General features: G+C 41.7%; 1 protein-coding gene across 5 annotated transcripts in view; it reads left to right on the forward strand.

Annotated features, from left to right (window-relative positions):
* The window catches only part of TRM9 (RNA-binding (RRM/RBD/RNP motifs) family protein), a 308,840-nt gene that overhangs the window by 278,698 nt on the left and 8,187 nt on the right, over positions 1 to 21,955 (forward strand). Inside the window, exons 6-7 of one of the 5 annotated variants that reach the window (XM_089460442.1) lie at positions 1,415 to 1,556; positions 1,666 to 1,856. The exons of 1 other annotated variant lie outside the window; for it this stretch is intronic. In XM_089460442.1, coding sequence (XP_089316568.1) covers positions 1,415 to 1,556; positions 1,666 to 1,727 — 204 coding nt within the window. In that variant the 3' untranslated portion in view covers positions 1,728 to 1,856. Of the gene's footprint in view, positions 1 to 1,414; positions 1,557 to 1,665; positions 2,178 to 21,955 lie in introns of those variants that run through there. 3 more of the 5 variants (XM_089460441.1, XM_089460438.1, XM_089460443.1) reach the window with 3 other exon arrangements.

Genomic DNA, 21,955 nt, shown 5'->3' on the forward strand with positions numbered 1-21,955 from the left:
CACAGCCATCTATCGGTTCAATGCTAAAAAGAACTGAGAAAGAACAAGCTGACAAGTTGATGGCAAAATTTCTCCTCTGGAGTGATATTCCTTTAAGCATTGTAAGGAATAATCCATTTTTCCAACCTACTGTTGATGCTATTGCCAGTGTTGGCCCGGGGTACAAAATCCCTTCTTATCATGATTTCAGAGGCTGGATTCTTCAAAACGAAAAGCGCGACTGCACCCAAAGATTGGAGGATTTTAGGGCATCATGGGCACAAACAGGGTGCACTGTTATGTCAGATGATTGGACTGACCAAAAGGGGAGAACCCTTATAAACTTCTTGGTTAGTTGTCCCAAGGGGACTATGTTTATCAAATCTGTTGATGCATCTGCACAAATCAAAGATGCAAGAACTTTATGTGATTCGCTGGATGTGTTTATTTTGGAGGTGGGTGAACAACATGTTGTCCAAGTCACAACGGACAATGCTGCAAATTATGTTGCTGCTGGTAGGACGCTTATGGACAGGCATCCTACTTTATTTTGGATACCTTGTGCTGTCCATTGTATTGATTTGATGTTAGAGGACATAGGGAAAATTTCCTTTGTCAAAGATATTGTTGACTCATCAAAAAGCATTACAAAATTTATATATAATCATACATCTGTGCTTAGCTTGATGAGAAGATTCACCAACAACAAAGAGTTGGTGCGCCCCGCCATTACACGGTTTGCCACCAGTTTCATATCTCTTCAATCCCTCTTGATTTCTATGTAGGATGTGAAGAGAATGTTTCTTTCAGAGGAGTGGCGTGCTTTGCCAATGAGCTGCAAACCAGAAGGAGAGGCCGTATGCAGACTAGTTTCATACCAGGAAGACTTCTGGGCGGGAGTGCAGGAGGTGTGCGCCGTTACTGAACCTTTGGTAAAGGTTCTTTAGTTGGTTGATGGTGAGAAACCCGCAATGGGCTATTTGTATGAAGCCATGGACAGGGCCAAAGAAGCCATTCGGGCCTACTATGATGATAAGGGAGATGATGGGTTTCAGAAGCAACTCCTTCTATGGGGAGTGATTGATGAGCGATGGAACAACACACTCCATCGTCCCATTCATGCTGCTGGGCTTTTCCTGAACCCTGCATTTTCTTATGCATGTGGGTTTGATTTTGATACTGAGATCATGGATGGATTCTTATCCTGTGTCCAGAAGATGGTGCGATCTCCAGAACAACGTATAGAGATCTCTAAACAAATTGAGACATATAGGATGGCAGGTGGCACATTTGGCTTTGAGATGGCTGTCAATGATAGGATGATTAAAATGCCAGGTATTTTTTAGTTTGTAACTTTGTTTCAATTTTCATTGTCTCTTCAAATTCCATTTTTTTCTTATGTTTATTTAAAATTTTATTTGTAATTTTTTTGTAGATGCATGGTGGAAAATGTATGGTGGCAGGGTACCCCTTCTGCAAAAGCTTGCGATTCGCATCCTCAGCCAAACATGTAGCTCCTCAGGATGTGAGCGCAACTGGAGTGTATTTGAAAAAATACACAACAAGAAGCGCAATAGGTTAACACTTAAACATTTAAAATATTGCAAATTTCCAAATAAATTTTTGAATTCATTAAACAATATTTTTTTTTTAATTATTAATTATTATTTCATGATCTTTGTACAGGTTGGAGTCCCAATGACTTAATGACATGGTCTACGTCTACTACAATCTTCGATTGTGGGTGAGGCAACTTGAGAGGACACCTGATGTGGATGCCATCTCATTGGATGGGATTGACACCACTGCTGCATGGAGGGTTGAGGCCGAGAGGCCTCTCATGGACTCTGCTGATGATTGGTTAGTGTAGGATGTAGTGGAGGGGGAGGAGGAGGAGGAGGAGGAACAAGAGGAGGAGGTGACCGCCTGCCCGGGCTACCACTGCCACCAGTAGAGGACGTGGTCTACCTCCTATAGCTCCTACTTCTAGTTCTTTAGCTTCTAGAGCACATCAGACTCCACTGCCATCTCCACCAGCACGGGCACTAGCATCTACATCTAGAGGGAAAGGGAAAGCTGTGGCATTTTCTCGCAAGAGGGGCAGAGGAAGTCAATAGGATTAGACTTTCATTTTATTGTATATGACATTATGACTTGATGAGATACATTATCATATTTTTTGTTGATATTTTGAGGCTGAGTTGGGACTCAGGAGTCAGGACTTACTATTTAGGACATGATTCAATGTTATGTGTGATTTTAGCGCTAGAAATGATATTAAACATCTTATATATTAGTTTTTTTATCATATTTATGTGTCAATATATTTATTTTATGTTGTAGATGGTCTAGATATTAAAAAAATTGAAAAAAAATGAATATTTTTGTACCAAACGATTATTTCCCGATTATTTCCGATAATTTCCCGATAATTCCGATTTTTTCCGAATTTTTTCCCCATGCCGATTTAATCCTGATAACGATTAATGCAACATTGGTATTTAATCAAGAGCACCAAGCCCTCTTTGTACTTTAGAGTGACTTTTAGACTCATCACTCGACTGCTTTTGAGTTTAGTTATATCAATTTACTATTCCAGTCTTTAGATTTCAGTATCTATTACAGTCTATTTTGCTTAGTACTAATTAGATTTTAGAATGATGAATGGTGAATTTTTATTTTAAATCAATTTAGAATCTATAATGATGAATGATGAATTTAATTTTTAAATCAATGTAGATTCTAGAATGGTGAATAATGAATGATGAATATGTATCAAAGTATTTCATTATTGAATCTCGTGGTCTATCGATGAATCATGTATGTATTAGTAAGGATGATGAGTATGGATCAATGTATTTCACTACTTAATTCAATTATGTATGTATCATTGTATTTATGCTTTCATTATTGAATATGAATATGAATTTGAAACACATATAGATATTAAAAAAAATTATATACCCCGACGCCCCCCCGTCCCCTCTAAATTTCCCTAAAATGAGGGTACTCCCACACGTCCCCCTTGTGTGTCTCCCCACACCCGCGTCTCCCTGTCCCGGAGTCTTGGTGGAACATTGCTTCTTAGTAATTGTCTTCTCCTCCTCTTTAAAAGAAAAGAAATTACATCAAGTTTTCAACTACAACTGAAGGAGGCTCTAACCCTCTGATTTACAGGCTACAATCTGTAGGACGCTTCTACACCCTATAAACTTGTTGAAATCGAAAATACGCCCCAACTCCCTAGATGTTAGGCCACACCCTGATGAGTGCTCAAACACTTTGTTTACCAGCGGTTGTCGGAAGGATGCTTCGTCGCCCTGTGATTTATTAGCCCCAACTAATAGGATGCTCCAACGCCTTGTGCAGGTTACGCCCTCCCCTAGCACAACCCTACCAGCCTGAAGTTTTCTCAAGCCACAACCTAAAGGTGACTCCAATCACCGCTAACGAGCCAACAAACCACGTTTCACAATTTTCAAACTGGATCCCCCTGTGCTCTAAATCAATATATGAATGTTATAAAGAAGACACTGCTGCTCTTTATACCCTGTCAAACCCTTGTAGCCACTGACCACTATATAATATTGTCCAAGTTAATCACTACACAATGTTGCTCAAACTGATCACTGCACTACATTGCACATTGAATCCTGACTGACAACTACACAACTTGAGCACTGCTCATTGCTGTACAAACTGCTACCACTGACCACTGCACATCACTGCTGAACCACGGCATTGCACATGAATAGATGAGCGTTCATGAGCTCACAACGCTGGCTACCAACTACCATTGTCCCAAATTGCTTGTACAATTGCAAGTGTTGAACACAAGTGTTTGATGACGGCATAATCCAAGATGCCTTAGATCATTCCTATGACCTGCTTTCAATGCCCTCAAACACTGCCCACTTAGAGCTACCAACATATGCCTTATCACTTCAACTGCTGATTACAAGTCATTCACTACTATCCATGTCTCATGTCAATGAGCTAGAATTTTGTTAAGTATCAATGTTAATAAGGCCACTGTAGCATTCGAATTCCAGTCAACACTCTCATGCCAAGACTGCCAATACTACTTTAGAGAGTCACTGATAAAAAAATTCATCATGTACCATGTCTTATAAATTGATGTTGTCTATGATCTCAAACACTGTAACAAGTTATGTTGTCAATGTTACTGATACCCACTATAATTTCAATAATGTAGGTAAATTGAGGCTTCAATAATTGAACATGGATACTCACAGATGTGTAATTAGTGATGTCTGCAATCAAAACAAGATTTGAAGTCAGTGTCTGGCTTAGTGTATTTACTCCTTGAAGTTCACTAATACATAATGAGATTGCGGTGAGAATCACTGTCATATATTGACGACCGTAGGTGATTAATGGTAAACCTTAACTTCACTTCCCTTCAATCAGTGTGCTGAAAGATAAAACTATAGGCCGCAATGATTTGGATCTGTTATAGTCCCTTTACGCTATCAAGATGTGTGCCCTAACTGTAGACCTATGCTTGATGCCTTAATATAGACCTAAAGCTTTGTTCTATACTAAGACTTAAAGACCATACTTACAACAGACCTAAAACATGCCAACACTAAACCTCAAATGATTTGGATGTAACCTCAGAGCTGCTGCCTTATTTGATTAAGGGGTATTATATGTTATTCGACCTTGTGAGACCGAGAGGGTAGATGCAATGTTGCACGAAGCGGAAGCGAAGCGGAAGCGCGGAGCGCGGAAGCGTCATTTTCCAAAAATCTAGGAAGCGAAGCGTCCGCGGAAGCGTCTGCTATATATATATATTTTTTTATATTTTTTTGCATTTATACTCAAACCAAACATCCCAAATACCAAATTAATTGTAGAAGACATGAAAACATGCATATTTGTGCATAAATCAAGATAGATATGGCATCCATGATTCCATTGTAGTTACTAGTATGTACAACAATCATCTATATTCTAGCTATTACAAACATACATCAAATTTTTAAGCATATTATAAAACATAAAACATTTAAGCATATTATAAAACATAAAACATAGAGCATATTATGATTTATCTAGCAAGTGAGCAACTGTCAACATTTGTCATGTCCAAAATTCAAATAATAATGTTTACAAAATATGTCACTTGGTCACCGCCAAGCCAAAAAGGTTCAAAATTCAAATTCACAAGTCTACAAGTCTAATGAGTAATCTATGACAAAAAGAAGTAGATTGTGAATATATCTACTAATCTCTCCTCCTTCCACCACGAATAGAACGTGATGGCGGGCCTCCACGTGGTGGCAATGAAGAAGATGGTCCCTGTGTAAGTCGTGGCACTGGAACTGATGAAGAAGAACCCCCTGCCGTTGGTGTTGAACCATGGAACCTAGAAACCAAGGGACCAGATGGGGGTGGGGGTGGTGGCATATCAACACCCGTGTCATCATCCTAGAATCGCTCAAAAAATTCATGCAAAAAAAAAACACTAGTTAACAAAAAAATTAAAAACATGAATTAGAGAAATGCTTTATAAGGGAAAATTGGAAAATTCATACCACAATGGACATACCTGGATAAGAGAATCCTCTAATTGCTCTAGTCGCAACACTCCATCCTCCAAATTGGGCTCCTCTGGATTCTTGTCCCAAGTCAACAAGTCTTTATTAGACTTTGCATCTTCACAGTAATGGGACAACAATCGCAAGTTGTAATGAACATAAACCAAGCTCTCTGCCCGGTCTAAATTCAACCTGTTCCTTTTAACACTGTGGATGAAAGAATAAGAGCTCCAACACCTCTCTGCAGAAGAAGTGTTTACCACCTGTGATAGCACCCGCAATGCCAAACTCTGTAGAAGTGGAGTAGGCCCTCCATGCATGTTCCACCACTCAAGAGCAGAAAAATGCTCTCGATCTTGAATTGCATGCATGCTCCCAAATGGACCAGTGTTGCTCGTATAGTTGCTCACCTGTCTCCGTACCAATGCAGCCTCCTCATTATCAGGGATTAATCTACTCAATGCAGCCATATATTTTTCGTGAACCTCTTTATCTTGGTGTGGTTTTTTCCTGACTCCCCCCCCAGGTGCTGGTTTTGAAAGCCATGATGGATGATAGTATTTAGGTGTCAAAACATATGCTAATGCATGCAATGGAACATTTAGCATATCCCATCGTTTTTCCACCTCTTCACGAATATAATTGTACAAGGTGGTATCTCTAGGCTCAACAATGTCTTTAATCTGCCCCAACATGCTATCCATTTGCTCATACACCTCCCCAATTACTGGTCGATCTGAATCTGCAAACTTGATCATGTAATAAATTGGTTTGGTGAATTGCAAAACATATTTAACCTGTGACCAAAAGTAACTGTCAAGAACAGTGTCCTTGACTTCATTAGCACCATCTGTGTCAGTGTTAATTTCATCCCATGTTTCAGCACACACCAGATTAGTTAAAGCTTGTCTCACCCTCACTAGCCGCCTAAAGGTGAGGTAATAACTAGCAAATCTTGTCTTTGCAATTTTAAGCAATTGCAACTTGGAGTAAGTGCCATAGAAGTAGTTTACCCTTGTATGCCCTGTGATGAATTTAATGAGCTGCTTCCCTTTCCTGTAAACCTCAGCAATCCACCCACAATCTTTGTGTTTCACAATATCATGCATCAAAAGGTTCAATGTGTGAACCAGGCACCCAGACCAAAAGATGTGTGGATGAGTACGCTCAATAATTTTTCCTGCTAACTTACAATTTGCTGCATTATCTGTGATCACTTGAACCACATTATTCGGACCAACATCTTTGATTGATTTCAATAGGAGATCTGCAATGTTTGGTGCAGTTGCACTGATGGAGGAGGAGTCATGAGATGCAATAAATACTGCACCACTAGAAGAAACACCAAGAACATTTATCAAATGTTGGTTTCTAATATTTGTCCACCCATCTGATACAATGGATACCCCAGAATCCACCCACTCATGTGTAAAACGTGTCAAAGCTCTTTGAACCTTAGCTTTTTCTCTTTCTAATAACACTGTTCTAGCTTTCTCATAGTTGGGGGCCTTGTATCCTTTTGGGGCTTCATTGATGGCCTTTACCATTTCATGCCAATAGGGAGAGCGAAGCACATTGAATGGTACACCGCAAGCACAAAGAAAACGGACTATCTTTCCATCCACATCATCCCTCCCAGCAACATTAAGGAAATCCCCTATTGTTTTTCTACCTCCAGAGGTTGCAAAAGTACCATGAGGAGATGGGCAACTACCAAATTTAGAGGTTGCACTTGATTCAGAATGAGTTTTTTGTTTCTTGTTTTTTCGTTGTGCAGCCATCTCTATTTTGATGTATTTTTGTCTTTGTTCACTTGAAATGTTTGGGCAAATGGTTACCCCCACAGAACCCTTTTTTTCATCACTGTCTAGCACCCCACAAAGATGCCTCCTCAGACGGGTATATGAACCCGTATATGGTTTTCCTCCATGACAACCATGAGGGCACATCCATTTGTAAGATCCACCACCCTTTCCACCTTCAAGTTTGGTCACATAGTTCCACAAGAGATTTGATGTACCTTTCCCATCTTGTGCTTCAATGTCCTCTTCAAGTTCATCCCCTTCCTCTTCAAACCCTTCCTCCTCATCATACATTGGGTCACTACTATTAGGACCAAGTTCATCCCCTTCCTCTTCCCCTCTATTCCTCACCCTTGCCATCATTAAAACCAAGAGTGGAATGATACATAGAAGCCAAAAGAACACCATCTTGGAATATGGATATAGGTGGTGGACAACCTGTAAATAAAGGAGCAAGTAGAAACAATGGGAAAGAGTAGGAGAGGGAGGAGAAAAATACAATTTTTTTTTCAAAAAAACAAGGGAGTTTGGGGTTTGAACTTACCTCTTTAGCTCTTGCTCCAAGCTCCTCCTCCTTCTCCTAGCTCCTCCTTCTTCACTCCTCCAAGCTCTCCTCTCTTCTCCTCTCCTTTCCTCTCTTCTCTTCTCCTCTCCTCTCTTCTCTTCTCCAACTCTCATAAACTCAAAGTGAGAAAATGAGAAGAGAATGGGGGCTTTATTCTTTTCTAAAGTCACCCTAAACTCACCCTAAACTCACCCTAACCCACCCCCTCATGCTAGTTAAGTTAAATTTTAAAAGAAATTAAAAAAAAAATACGTTTAATTCGCTGCCTCCGCGGGTTGCGTGCGGGTGGCGTGCGCTTCCGGGCAGGTTGCGTGGCGCCACCCCTTGCCCGAATCGCCTCCCGAACCGCGATTCCGGGGGGCCGCAACCTCAAATGGCAGGAATCGTTTTTTTAACCCGGAATCGCGCCACCTCAAAAACGGAATCGCGCTTCCTGTGGGGATTCCGGATCGATTCCGTACGATTCGCGATTTTGCCTTTGGATCCGGGGGGGGGGGGGGGGCGATTCCTGCAACACTGGGTAGATGTCTTACTTTGCCCATGTTGTAACCCTTCAAATTGATTAATTTTAGTGAATAGAGGCTGCGGTCTACTCTAGACTATGTGAGCCCTAAAGAGGGGTTGTGAAACACCACGATTTGATGATTTTAGTGCCCAGATCCATTATTCAAGATCTACCTCAGGTTTGAGCCTTGAAGGCTTGAGATCTGAAATAAATAAAAGAAATTTCAAAGCTATATTTTCCTTCAGGTCCGAGACCTAGACGAGTGATTCAATTCGTTCTTCTTGGAGTTGATTTCCACTAAAATTTTGACTCAAATCGTGCTAAAATGAACCTTGAACATAGTGTGGCTAGTGCCCTAGAGAGGGGCTGAATACTATTCAGGAAGTCTGCCAACTTGAGGACACCTTTTTAGACCTTCTCTCTAGCAACAAAGATTTACCCAGGTCTGAGACTTAAGAAGGTGCCTCAACCTGAACTCTTTTAGATGATAGGAAAGTCTTGTGAAGGGGCCGAAGAATGATCAAGGTAATTTTTGTTATCTTGAACATGCAGGAAGAATAATGCACAACCAATGGACCAAAAGAAAATATAAAGAACAGAGATACCTTTCCTTCAACGAACTTGCCAATCACTCCACTGAGTTTCGTTATCCTGCCTCAAGCAGGTAGAATTATTTTAGAGCAAAGGTTGAGAAGTTTTTGTGTCTCTTATGTATGCGTTAGGTCTCCTTTTATAGTGTGTAGAGGGGCCTTTTAGGATGATTAAGAATCTTTAATTAATTAATAACAATAGTGTAATTAGTATTAATAATTTATTGATTCTTTTAAAGACCCGAGTTAAAAGGAATTTGTTAGGAATTAGGCCTTGGTTAAGTAAGAAATGTATTCTATGGGTGCTAAGACTAATGATGCCTTTTCACAAGTTTATGACTCCATAAGATATGATAGCTAACCCTTATGCTCGATGTTTTATGCCCAATAACGAATGAAATTATGCCATGTCATCACCCCTTGGGGTTTTAGCCCAGAAACTGGGGTCTCCAACTTCAAACTCAATTATCTCTCAAACCAGGAGGAACTCCGTGTCGTGCCACATACCATTGGAAACATATTTCCGAGGAGAGTCCATTGACGTGGATCTCCAAACCAAACTCAAAGATTTGCCACTTCAAAAACCCTCGACAAATTTGGGGTATGTTCTCTATCCAAGGAACCAAAACCCTAGTACTTGGGTTTTCAACCATCCAACAGTGTAGTTGCCAACTTGATGTAATCTAGACAATTATAAGAAGCGTTCATTATCAATTTGACATCAATGACTGTTGTGTTAGTCAAAGTCAAACTCAGTCAAACCCTAGGGTTGACATCAATGACAACACCATCCAACAATCTCCCCCTTTGTCATTGATGGAAATACATGTACTTCTCATGATTTCAATCTCCTTCTCAATATTTCTCTCCCCCTTTGGCATCAATGGCAAAGGTTGACTCCCCTTGACAATTTGCCTACTTTTTGTGGACCTGGAATATGCTTGTGCTCCCCCTAACGAGAAGCCTTCTTTTGTCTTCCTGAAAAGTACTTTTCTTCTTTGAAGTGCTTTCCTCAATACTTACTGCAAAGGCCTGTCTCTCCCTGTTATGGATTGTCGCTGTTGAATATGGATCAATTTTCCGTGAGCTTCTTGCAATTCTGCACTATTGACCAACTGTCGACTCTGATGACTCTTTTAATGCTCGACAATTATGGACTTGTAATCTACTCTCCCTGAACTTGCTATGGACTTGTCTTATCTTGTTTTGAAGCTATGATTCTGCCCATGCTGCCTATCTGTCAACTGTAGACTTGTCTTCAAAATGTGCCACAAACTGCTGCATAGACTTCCCCTCTTCAAAATTTAGGGAGTCAATAAGTTGGGGTCCTCAGCTCTTTAGCTAGACTTTCTTGACTCGTGTCGTCATCCAATGTATTTGTTGCTTCATCTTGACCTTTTGTATTTATGAAACCTGAAAGCATGAGTATTGAGACCTTTTTATTTGCTTGATCTTCCTGTACTTGTTTTCTTCTCCAAACTTTCTCATACCTGTAATCTCGATCTATGTGTCCATAGTTATGACATTTATAACATCCAATGTTGTGGTTGTACCTTCACTCTCAAGCTATGTGCCCATAATTATGACATTTAAAACATTCAATGTCATCCATAGAAGATTCTATCTGGGATTTGCAATCGCAATCTATATGGCCATAGTTATGCCATTTGATGCATTCAATGATTTGCCCATCTGGTATGTACTTTATACTGACAAAATCATCGTGGAACCTGTCTCGTGATCCTGCAAACTTGCTTCTGGGGTTTTGCGGATGATAATTGTACCTGTCGAAGACTTCATAATCCCCAACCATATGTCCATTGTTAGTACATGAAAACAATAACCATTAAATGAACATGCATACCTGGATGAGTTATCTTGTTTGGATGATTTTCTGAATTCATTCTTCTTCGGACGCAGTGGTCTTTGATAATTGTTCCTGTCAACAACTTCACTATCCCTAGCCATATGTCCACAGTTAGTACATTTAAAACAATAATCATTAAATGAACGAGCGTACCAAGATGAGTTATCTTCATTCTTATTCGGAGGTACTGTTGTAGTGTTTTGTTGTTTGTCCTTGATGGCTTTAGCTTCATCCTTAAGCTTCTTCGGGTCTTCATCTTGACCAGTGTTCACATTAGTCTTCGAACTTGTGCCTTCATCAAATGGAGCCTTACGTGCTTTTTCTGCCTTTATCTTCAACTGGGTAATTCTTGATCTGTCTTGTTCATACCTTGTAAGTGTTCCTTTTGCCAATCCTTGACCTTGTTGATTTCATTAAGAGATGCATCAAGTTCTCCTTGCTTTTGAGCAATGTCTTCCTGAAATCTGTCTCTCAATAATCTTCTTCTCTCTTTTGCTTCTTCTACCTGTAGTTTTAGAAGAGTGGTCTTCTCTACTTCTTTGTTAAGGACCTGTATCTATTGTGTCCGCTTCTCTTTTTCTTTCCTGAGTCTATCTATTTCTGCAACAACTGTATCCAATTCTTTTTGCATTTCATCAACCTTAATTACATGCCTCTGACTAGATTCTTTTAATTTGCTTTCTAGGTCTTTCTCTTCCATTTTTTCTTCCTGCACTTGTTTCTTAAGCCTATTAATCTCTGCAATGGCTATATCAAGTTCTTGTTGCTTTTGATCGACTTCTTCCTTGAGCTTGCAATTTTCTTCTGTGTTCTTGATTAATACTTTTTCTTTTTCGTCTTCTTCCTCATTGTCAGAATCTTCCATATGAGAGTTTGCTTGTCTTGAAGCATGATCATTATCATCTTTTTCTTGTCCTGCATGAAGATTTTGGATTCTCTCCCAAAGATGTTTGGTAGATGAACATCATCCTATATTGGATTTCATAGTATCTGGTAGCGTGCTTAAGATAACACTCATGGCTTTGGAATTGTATTTTCTTGATTTATCATTAGAGACGTCTCTAGAAACAACAAAATCCCATACATTATATCCAATAGCTTTCAAACAAATTTCCATCTATCTTTCCAAAATATAAAACCCAATTCATTGATCAGAGGAATTGGACCAACTTGTTTCTCTTCGTCAGCTGTAATAGGTTCTGAAAGAATTTCAATACCAAGAACTTCCTTTGGCTTCTTCAAATGTTTGGTGGCTTGCTTCTTTTCTTTTCTCATCTCCTCTCTGAGATCTACCTTATATTTGTTAAGTTGCTACTGAAGAAACTTGCTCTGATCGCAATTGTTGGAAATACTGAGAGGGGGGTGAATCAATATTTCTTAGCAATTAGCACTTTTTAATCTTTTTCATGAGTATTAGTTAATTTTCAGCAATATTATTTTTATTCAATATCAAATACCAAATGCAATAAACAAAACCATACAACAATGCAGAAAGATAAAGCCAGTGGACACAAGATTTTTAGGTGAAAACCCCCTCCGGGGCAAAATCCATCGAACACTTTGTGTTCTCCTCCTCTTTAAAAGAAAAGTAATTACATCAAGTTTTTAGCTACAACTAAAGGAGGCTCCAACCCCTTGATTTACAGGCTACAACCTGTAGGATGCTTCTACACCCTATAAACTTGCTACAATTGGAAGGACGCCCCAACCCCCTAGATGTTAGGCCACAACCTGATGAGTGCTCGAACACTTTGTTTACTAGCTACTGTCAGAAAGATGCTTCGTCGCCCTGTGATTTATTAGCCCCAACTGATAGGACGCTCCAACGCCTTGTGCAAGCTATGACCTGCCCTAGCACCACCCTGCTACCTTGAAGTGTTCTCAGGCCATGACCTGATGGTGACTCCAATCACCTGCTAGTGAACCAACAGATCACGTTTCACAATTTTCAGACTAGATCCCCATGTGCTCTGAATCAATATAAGAATGCTATAAAGAGATACTGCTGCTTTTTATACCCTGTCAAATCCTGGTAGCCACTGATCAGTGTACAATACTATCCAAGTTGATCACTGCACAATGCTGCTCAAACTGGTCACTGTACTACATTGCACATTGAACCTTGATTGGCAACTACACAATTTGACCACTGCTCATTGCTGTACAAACTATTACCACTGACCAATAGACATCACTGCGTGTCATAGGCCACTGTACATCGCTATTGAACCATTGCACTGCTTATGAATAGATAAGTGTTCATGAGCTCACAAAGTTGGCTACCAACTACCACTGTACCAAATTGCTTGTACAACTGCAAGTACTGAACACAAGTATCTGATGACGACACAATCTAAGATGCCTCAGATCATCCCTATGACTTGCTTCTAATGCTCTCAAACATTACCCATGGAGAGCTACTAGCATATGTCTTTATCACTTCAATCGCTGATCATAAGGCATACACTACTGTCCATGTCTCATGTCAATGAGCTAGACTTCTATTAAGTATCAATGTTAATAAGGCCACTGTAGCATTCAAATTCGAGTCAACACTATCATGCCAAGATTGTCATTACTATTGTAGAGAGTCACTGATAAAAAATTCATCATGTACCATGTCTTATTAATTGATGTTGTCTATGATCTCAAACACTGTGAAAGGTTATTTTGTTAATGTTACTAACACCCACTATAATTTTCAATACTGTAGGTAAATTGAGGCTTCAATAATTGAACATGGATACTCACAGATGTGTAATTAGTGATGTCTGCAATCACAACAAGATTTGAAGTCAATGATTGTCTTAGTGCATTTACTCCTTGAAGTTCACTAATACATAATGAGATTGCGGTGAGAATCACTGTCATATATTGATAGTCGAAGGTGATTAATGGTAAACCTTAACTTCGTTGCCGTTCAATAAGTGTGCTGAAAGATAACACTATAGGCCGCTAGGATTTGGATCTGTTCTAGTCCCTTTACACTGTCAAGATGTGTGCCCTAACCGTAGACCTATGCTTGATGCCTTAATACAAACCTAAAGCTTAGTTCAATACTAAGACTTAAAGACCATGGTTACAACAGACCTAAAACATGCCTACACTAAACCTCAAATGATTTGAATGTAACCTCAAAGTTGCGGCCTTGTTTGATTAAAGAGCATTATGCTCTATTCGACGTTGTGAGCCCAAGAGGGTAGAGGTCTTACTTTTCCCTTGTTGTAACCCTTCAAATTGATTAATTTTAGTGAATAGAGGTTGCGGTCTACTCCAGACTATGCAAGGCCTAAAGAGGGGTTGTGAAACACCGTCATTTGATGATTTTAGTTGCTAGATCCACTGTTCAAGATCTACCTCTAGTTTGAGCCTTGAAGGCTTGAGATCTAAAATAAATAAGAGAAATTTCAGACCTATATTTTCTTTCAGGTTTGAGTCGTGGACAAGTGATTCAATTCGGTTTTTTTGGAGGTGATTTCCACTAAAATTATGACTAAAATCTTGCTAAAATGAACCCTGAACTTAGTATGGTTAATTCTCTAAAGAGGGGTCGTATACTGTTCAGGAAGTCCGCAAACGTGAGGACACCTTTTCAGACCTTCGGTCTATTTATATAGCAACAAAGATATACCCAAGTCCGAAACCAATAGCCCAAAAGATAATATAATGAATATGTTGAAATTTCTAAGTCTAACCGTTAGAAATTTTCCTGCACTATCTGGTTTATTTCTCCTACTTGTTTAATTACTGAACGAGTTATTTAACCATATAAATACTGAAATAAACACAATGTAGTCTCAACCATCTACAAATAATCAACTGAAAGAAATAGACAAACATACAAGGGACACCGTTATTTTTGGACAATCGACCTTGGAAAAACCCAACTTGGGAAAAGTGGTGCAACAATTCTGAGGGTTTTATTATTAAGCAGCTTTTCTTGAGTACAACTGGGTGCCAAACTGACTCACCCAACAGAGAAATCGATTTGGCAGTAATACCTCTCTTTGGAAGAATATATTTTGAAACTCTGCTCCACGAAACTCTCTACAACACCTCTTTGAGGCTTAACGTCAGCCCTCCTAGCCTGTGTCAGCTTGAAACCCTCCGTGTTAGCCCTCTGATGCTCTATGCAGCCTCTTTGGACCTCTGCGTCACTTCTGCAACCTCTTCGTCACACACACAGGTCCTCTGGCCCTCTGCGCAGTCACTGCTGGCCTCTGCGTGGCTCCTTCTGGCTCTGCGTCTACCTCTCTGCCTCTGCGTTGGTCTTTCGACACTATCTTTGCCTCTCTGTTATGCACTCACTGCCTTGCGCCGCAACTCTGATCACTACTTTGGTTTCTCTTAGCAAACTCTGCTCTAGAAAATCGAAATGACTGATCACTCTAGTGTATCTCCCACTGACCCTCAAGCCTCCTCTTATACTTTTTCTGTTGCGTCTTCAACGGCCGAGATTACGTCTCTAATCAACGGCTAAGATTAGATTTGGCTTGATCCATGTCATTTAGAGGCTTCTAACCCAGTTTTATATTAATACCGATTAATATTTTTATTTTCTTAAGTTTAGACTTAGGAACCCATTAAAAATATTAATTATTTTAATATCTCCTTCACCAGGCAAAATTTCCCCAAACCATTTCTGGGCCTTGGAGATCTCATATGCTTTAGCCTCTCCACAAATTATCATGGCTAGAGCACATCCGATGCTACCCCAAATCAACACTCCTTAGCGAGGAATGTGCTCTAGTAATATTCCACCACTGAGCATCACCTTGATCATCTGACACCGGTACCTGTGGTGATGTTTGGTTTTGCTGCCCAACATCCTCTGCACTGCTGCATCCTGTATTGTTGCCCATGGCTCTACCACTGCCACTGCTACATTTGTACAACAACTCCTCTGCATCTGTGCCGCTGCTGGTCCTTCCTCCCAACTCTGCATCTGCACTACAACCCTCTCTCCTCATGCTGCATCGTGCTGCCTATAACACTACCACTGCTACTGTTGCACTGCATCTCATTTACTGAGACGATGGCAATTGATCTACCCAACTACTGACATCCTTGTCATGCTAGAAACTCTCCTGATGCTGAAGCTCCCTCTGTCGCTATCCTGTGCTCCCTTTGCTGCCTCAGTGCTGTTGCAGCAAACTTTGTGCCTCTCGCACCGTTGCAAACACCTCTGTGCCTTCCTGGACTGCTACAACCTCCTCTGTGCCTCTCACACTGCTGCAACCCTCTTTGCATTGCCAGGGACTACTGCACTCTAGCATTCTCTGCCGCTCCATCCGCATCTGCTTATATCGACATCCTCCATCCTGCTATTGTCACTTCGGGGCTCCTATAGATGGATATGATCCAAGAGTTTGGGTACCTCAAGGATCTTGTCCCTCATCTGCTGTAGTCCTCTTGACTACAGCTTGATGTCACCCCACCTCTTCTCTAGAGGTATATGTGCACTCATGGCACAATTGTCATCATCCTCTACCTCCTTTTCTGCCTTAGCTGGTGCTGCCTTGGAGTCAGATGCCTCTCCCTTATTCTTCTTCCTAGGACACTAGGTTGCATAATGGCCCAACTCCCCACAGTTGAAGCACTTAATCTTGGAGAGGTCCTTTTTCTTCCTCTTCCCTTGCTGCCCTGCAGATGCCAGGGCCGCATCCTCTTCCTCGCCTTTCTTGACTCGGACTCCTTTGCCGCTACTTCCTGCCTTGGTCAGCCGTCTGATCTCTTCTTGGCATTGAGTTGCCCACTATTCTTCCCATCCTGGAAGATTCGCTCTGCCCAAAATGCTTTGGACGAATGTCTCCCACTCCTCGGAGACTGTGTTCAGGGCGGTCCTCACCATTAACTCCTAATCTGGCGTGGCCCCTATGGAAGTCAGTTGGTCCCGAATCTCCTGCAACCTGTTGAGGAAGTGATCTATCTGCTCCCCCTTTTGCATCTGATACAACCGCGGTTGATTCTCCAGTAGCATCTTCCTTTGCACGAAAGTGCCTTGATACAATGTCATCAAGGTGTCCCGCATCTCCTTTGCCATATTCTTCTTGGCAATATGCTGAACTACATGATCCTTGACCCCATCAAGGATTATGCACTTTGCCTTGGCCATCGCATCCTCATACTTTTAGTTATCAGTTGGGTCGACTGGGATAGCCATGGTTCTCAAGGCGAAGACCTTGATGTGATGTCTATCTAGAACAGACAGGATCCTTGTTGATTTGGGGTAGCATCAGATGTGCTCTTGCCACGAAACTTGGTGGAGAGGCTAAGGTACGTGAGATCTCCAATACCCAGAAAGGGTTTGGGCAGATTCTAAATAGTTTGGGAGATATTAAAATAACTAATATTTTTAATGTAATCCCTAAGTCTACACTTAGGGAAAATAAAATATTAATGAGAATTAATATAAAACTGTGTTAGAATGGTCCAAAAGTCATGGATCAAGCCAGATCTAATCTTAGCCGACTTAATCTTGGCCGTTGATTTGTCAACGAGAAAAGTATAAGAGGAGGCTTGAGGGGCACTCGGAGAACACATTGAGGGAGAGCAGTCAGTTCAATTTCTGGGGTGGGGTTAGTTGAGAAATTGAACCAGTGGTCTGGAGAGCAGTAAGGAGGCAACAAGTACGAAACAAAGAGACAGGAGATCAGCACAGAGGTAGAAAAGGCAGACGCAGGGCCAGAGGGAGCCACCCAAAGGTAGCAAGGACTGCGCAGAGGCGAGCAGGGCCTGCGTCATCCACGTAGAAGCTGTTGGAGTGGCACAGAAGGCTAGAGACGCTGCACAAAGTCTCAACAGGCTGACATAGAGGGTTTCAGGTCACGTAGAGGTCAGTAGCGCTGATGAAGGGTTCAGAAGAAGTGCTGGAGAATTCGTCTATCTGTGGGTAAGCTAGCTTGGCACCCTTTTGTACTAGAAAATTGTTGAATAATAAAATCCTCCCTTGCTGCACCGGTTTTCCCACATTGGGTTTTTTCGGGGACATTAGTCCAAAATAACTGTGTCAATGTGTTAATTCTTGTGCATATGTTTGTTTCTGTATTACAGTGTGATATCTGCAACAATATTTATTTTAATGTTTATTGAAGTAATTTCATGAATAACTTATGGTGAAATAAGTAGGAAAAGTAAATTAGTTGCTGCAGTGATAGAATTTTCACAATCCTGGCCTTCCAAATGACAAAGTTGGATGCCCCGTCCAGCTTGTGCTGATCCCTCAGTCCGTTCATGGCCACCTCTGCTCTTCTTTTCGACTCCTCTGAGTCACTACTTCCCTCTTGGAAGTTCTCTCTTCGACTCCCTCTGAGCCTCTACTTCCCTCCTGGAAGTTCTCCTCTAGACTCCATTTGAGTCTTGATTTCCCTCTTGGAAATCCTTCTGCCAACAGTCGAATCGTACCTCTCTGATCTCCTTTGCTTCTGCAACACTGATCTAGATTTCTTGGCTAGAAATCTACCTAGGTAGCGACTCCCTCTACCTTGGTTCTGTCCCGTTAGGTACTGTTTTGCCTCGATAGCAACAACACCCCACTAGCTTCACACTCCACAATCTGCCCACAGCTTCCTATGCCCCAACAACTGAAGAATTGAGCCTCTAGGCTCTGCGCAATCCCGGTAGTGGCTGAATCACTCCACTAGCCAACTGCGTCACTCCTACTTGGCTGAGTAGGATGACGTGGCTCTTCATGAGCCTCTTCTGCCTCTCACTTCTTTTGCACTGGCCCCTTCTTTGGCTTGAACTGATGATTCAGGCCCTCTACATCACCCCTTCTTTGCTGCTTTCTGTGTTGGAATTTCTAAGTTTAACCCGTTAGAAATTCTTCTTCTACTATCTCGTTTATTTCTTCCTACTTGTTTAATTACTTAACAAGTTATTTACCATGTAAATACTGAAAATAAACACAAGTACAATATCAACATCTACAGATCATCAATTGAAAGAAACAAGCACATAAGTGAAACCGTTATTTTTGGACCAATGTCCCCAAAAAAACCCAATGCGGGAAAACCGGTGCAGCTATTTAGAGGGTTTTATTATTATGCAGTTTTCAGAATACAACTAGGGTGCCAGAAATGGCTCACCCAACAGAGAATGCGCTCGACAGTAGTACCTCTCCTCAGAGATAGATATTCCGACTGATTAATCACCGGATGAACGATCCCATAGCAACAATTGCAACGCCCACTGCTATGGGTCACTCTGATAGGGACTGTGTCACCCTACTCGGCTCACCAGCTCCCAGTCTATCCCATGAAATCCTCCTAGCGCTGCCTCTTGGCCCTGCGTCAGCTCTACTAGCCTCTGCGTCAGCTTTTGGAGCTTCTACGTTAACCCTTAGACCCTATGCGTCACACACGTTGGCTTCTCCTAGCCCTGCGCAGCTCCTAGCTGCCTCTGCATACCACCCAATTGCGTCTGTGTCAACCTCTCTCGGCTCTGCGCTGTCTCTCTGGTACCAACTCTGCCTCTCTACTATGTATTCATTGCCCCTCATTGTTGATCACTGATTCTATCTCTCTTAGCAAACCCCGCTCTAGAGAATGGAATGATTGATCACTCTAGTGTATTCTCCAACTGACCCTCAAGCCTCTTCTTATACTTTTCTCGTTGGTCCATCAATGGTCAAGATTAAATCTCTAATCAATGACTAAGATTAGATTTGGCTTGATCCATGACTTTTGGAACCTTCTCACCCAGTTTTATATTAATACCCATTAATATTTTATTTTTCCTAAGTTTAGACTTAGGAACTCCATTAAAAATATTAATTATTTTAATATCTTCCAAATCGGGTACAATCTGTCCAAACCATTTTTGGGCCTTGGAGATCTCATGTGCTTTAGCCTCTCCACCAATTTTCATGGCTAGAGCACATCCGATGCTACCCCAAATCAACATTCTTCTCAGGAAAAACTTCTATCACTTGGGACCACTGTTTTTACTGCAAATTCTCCGATTCAGCTGGTGCCTTCAGCTCTCCTGTGATCTGCAACGCTCTGATACCATGTTGAAATTTCTAAGTCTAACCCGTTAGAAATTTTCCTGCACTATCTGGTTTATTTCTCCTACTTGTTTAATTACTGAACAAGTTATTTAACCATATAAATACTGAAATAAACACAATGCAGTCTCAACCATCTACAGATCATCAACTGAAAGAAATAGACAAACACACAAGGGACACCGTTATTTTTGGACAATCGTCCCCGGAAAAACCCAACTTGGGAAAACTGGTGCAACAGTTTTGAGGGTTTTATTATTAAGCAGCTTTTCTTGAGTACAACTGGGTGCCAAATTGGCTCACCCGATAGAGAAATCAATCTGGCAGTAATACCTCTCTTCGGAAGCAGATATTCTGAAAGTCTGCTCCACGAAACTCTCTCCAGCACCTCTCTGAGGCTCAGCGTCAGCCCTCTTGACCTCTGCGTCAGCATGAAACCCTCTGCTCTAGATAGACATCACATCAAGGCCTTTGCCTTGAGAACCGTGGCTATCCCAGTCGACCCAACTGATAACGAAAAGTATGAGGATGCGATGGCCAAGGCAAAGTGCATAATCCTTGATGGGGTCAAAGATCATGTAGTTCAGCATATTGCCAAGAAGAATATGGCAAAGGAGATGCGGGACACCTTGACGACATTGTATCAAGGCACTTCCGTGCAAAGGAAGATGCTACTGGAGAATCAACCGCGATTGTATCAGATGCAAAAGGGGGAGCAGATAGATCACTTCCTCAACAGGTTGCAGGAGATTCGGGACCCACTGACTTCCATAGGGGCCATGCCGGATTAGGAGTTAATGGTGAGGACCGCCCTGAACACAGTCTCCGAGGAGTGGGAGACATTCGTCCAAAGCATTTTGGGCAGAGCGAATCTTCCAGGATGGGAAGAATTGTGGGCAACTCAATGCCAAGAAGAGATCAGATGGCTGACCAAGGCAGGAAGTAGCGGTAAAGGAGTCCGAGTCAAGAAAGGCGAGGAAGAGGATGCGGCTCTGGCATCTGCGGGGCAGCAAGGGAAGAGGAAGAAAAAGGACCTCTCCAAGATTAAGTGCTTCAACTGTGGGGAGTTGGGCCATTATGCAACCTAGTGTCCTAGGAAGAAGAATAAGGGAGAGGCATCTGACTCCAAGGCAGCGCCAGCTAAGGCAGAAAAGGAGGTAGAGGATGATGACAATTGTGCCATGAGTGCACATGTACCTCTAGAGAAGAGGTGGGGTGACATCAAGCTATAGTCAAGAGGACTACAGCAGAGGAGGGACAAGATCCTTGAGGTACAAAAACTCTTGGATCATATCCATCTACAAGAGCCCCGAAGTGACAATAGCATGATGGAGGATGTCGATAGAAGCGGATGCGGATGGAGCGGCAAAGAATGCTAGAGTGCAGTAGTCCCTGGCAATGCAAAGAGGGTTGCAGCAATGTGAGAGGCACAGAGGAGGTTGTAGCAGTGCAGGAAGGCACATAGGTGTTTGCAACGGTGCGAGAGGCACAGAGCTTGCTGCAACAACACTGAGGCAGTAGAGGGAGCACAGGATAGCGGCAGAGAGAGCTTCAGCATCAGGAGAGTTTCTAGCATGACAAGGATGTCAGTAGTTGGGTAGATCAATTGCCATCGTCTCAGTAAATGAGTTGCAGTGCAGCAGTAGCAGTGGTAGTGTTATAGGCAGCACGATGCAGCATGAGGAGAGAGGGTTGTAGTGCAGATGCAGAGTTGGGAGGAAGGACCAGCAACAGCACAGATGCAGAGGAGTTGTTGTACAAATGTAGCAGTCGCAGTGGTAGAGCCATGGGCAACAATATAGGATGCAGCAGTGCAGAGGATGTTGGGCAGCGAAACCAAACATCACCACAGGTACCGTTGTCAGATGATCAATGTGATGCTCAGTGGTGGAATATTACTAGAGCACATTCCTCGCTAAGGAGTGTTGATTTGGGGTAGCATCGGATGTGCTCTAGCCATGATAATTTGTGGAGAGGCTAAAGCACATGAGATCTCCAAGGCCCAGAAATGGTTTGGGGAAATTTTGCCCGGTGAAGGAGATATCAAAATAATTAATATTTTTAATGGGTTCCTAA

Source organism: Pinus tabuliformis, chromosome 7 (genome assembly GCF_031772625.1).
Source record: "Pinus tabuliformis cultivar Carrire ecotype Pingquan chromosome 7, CPIR1, whole genome shotgun sequence".
Lineage (NCBI taxonomy): Eukaryota > Viridiplantae > Streptophyta > Pinopsida > Pinales > Pinaceae > Pinus > Pinus tabuliformis.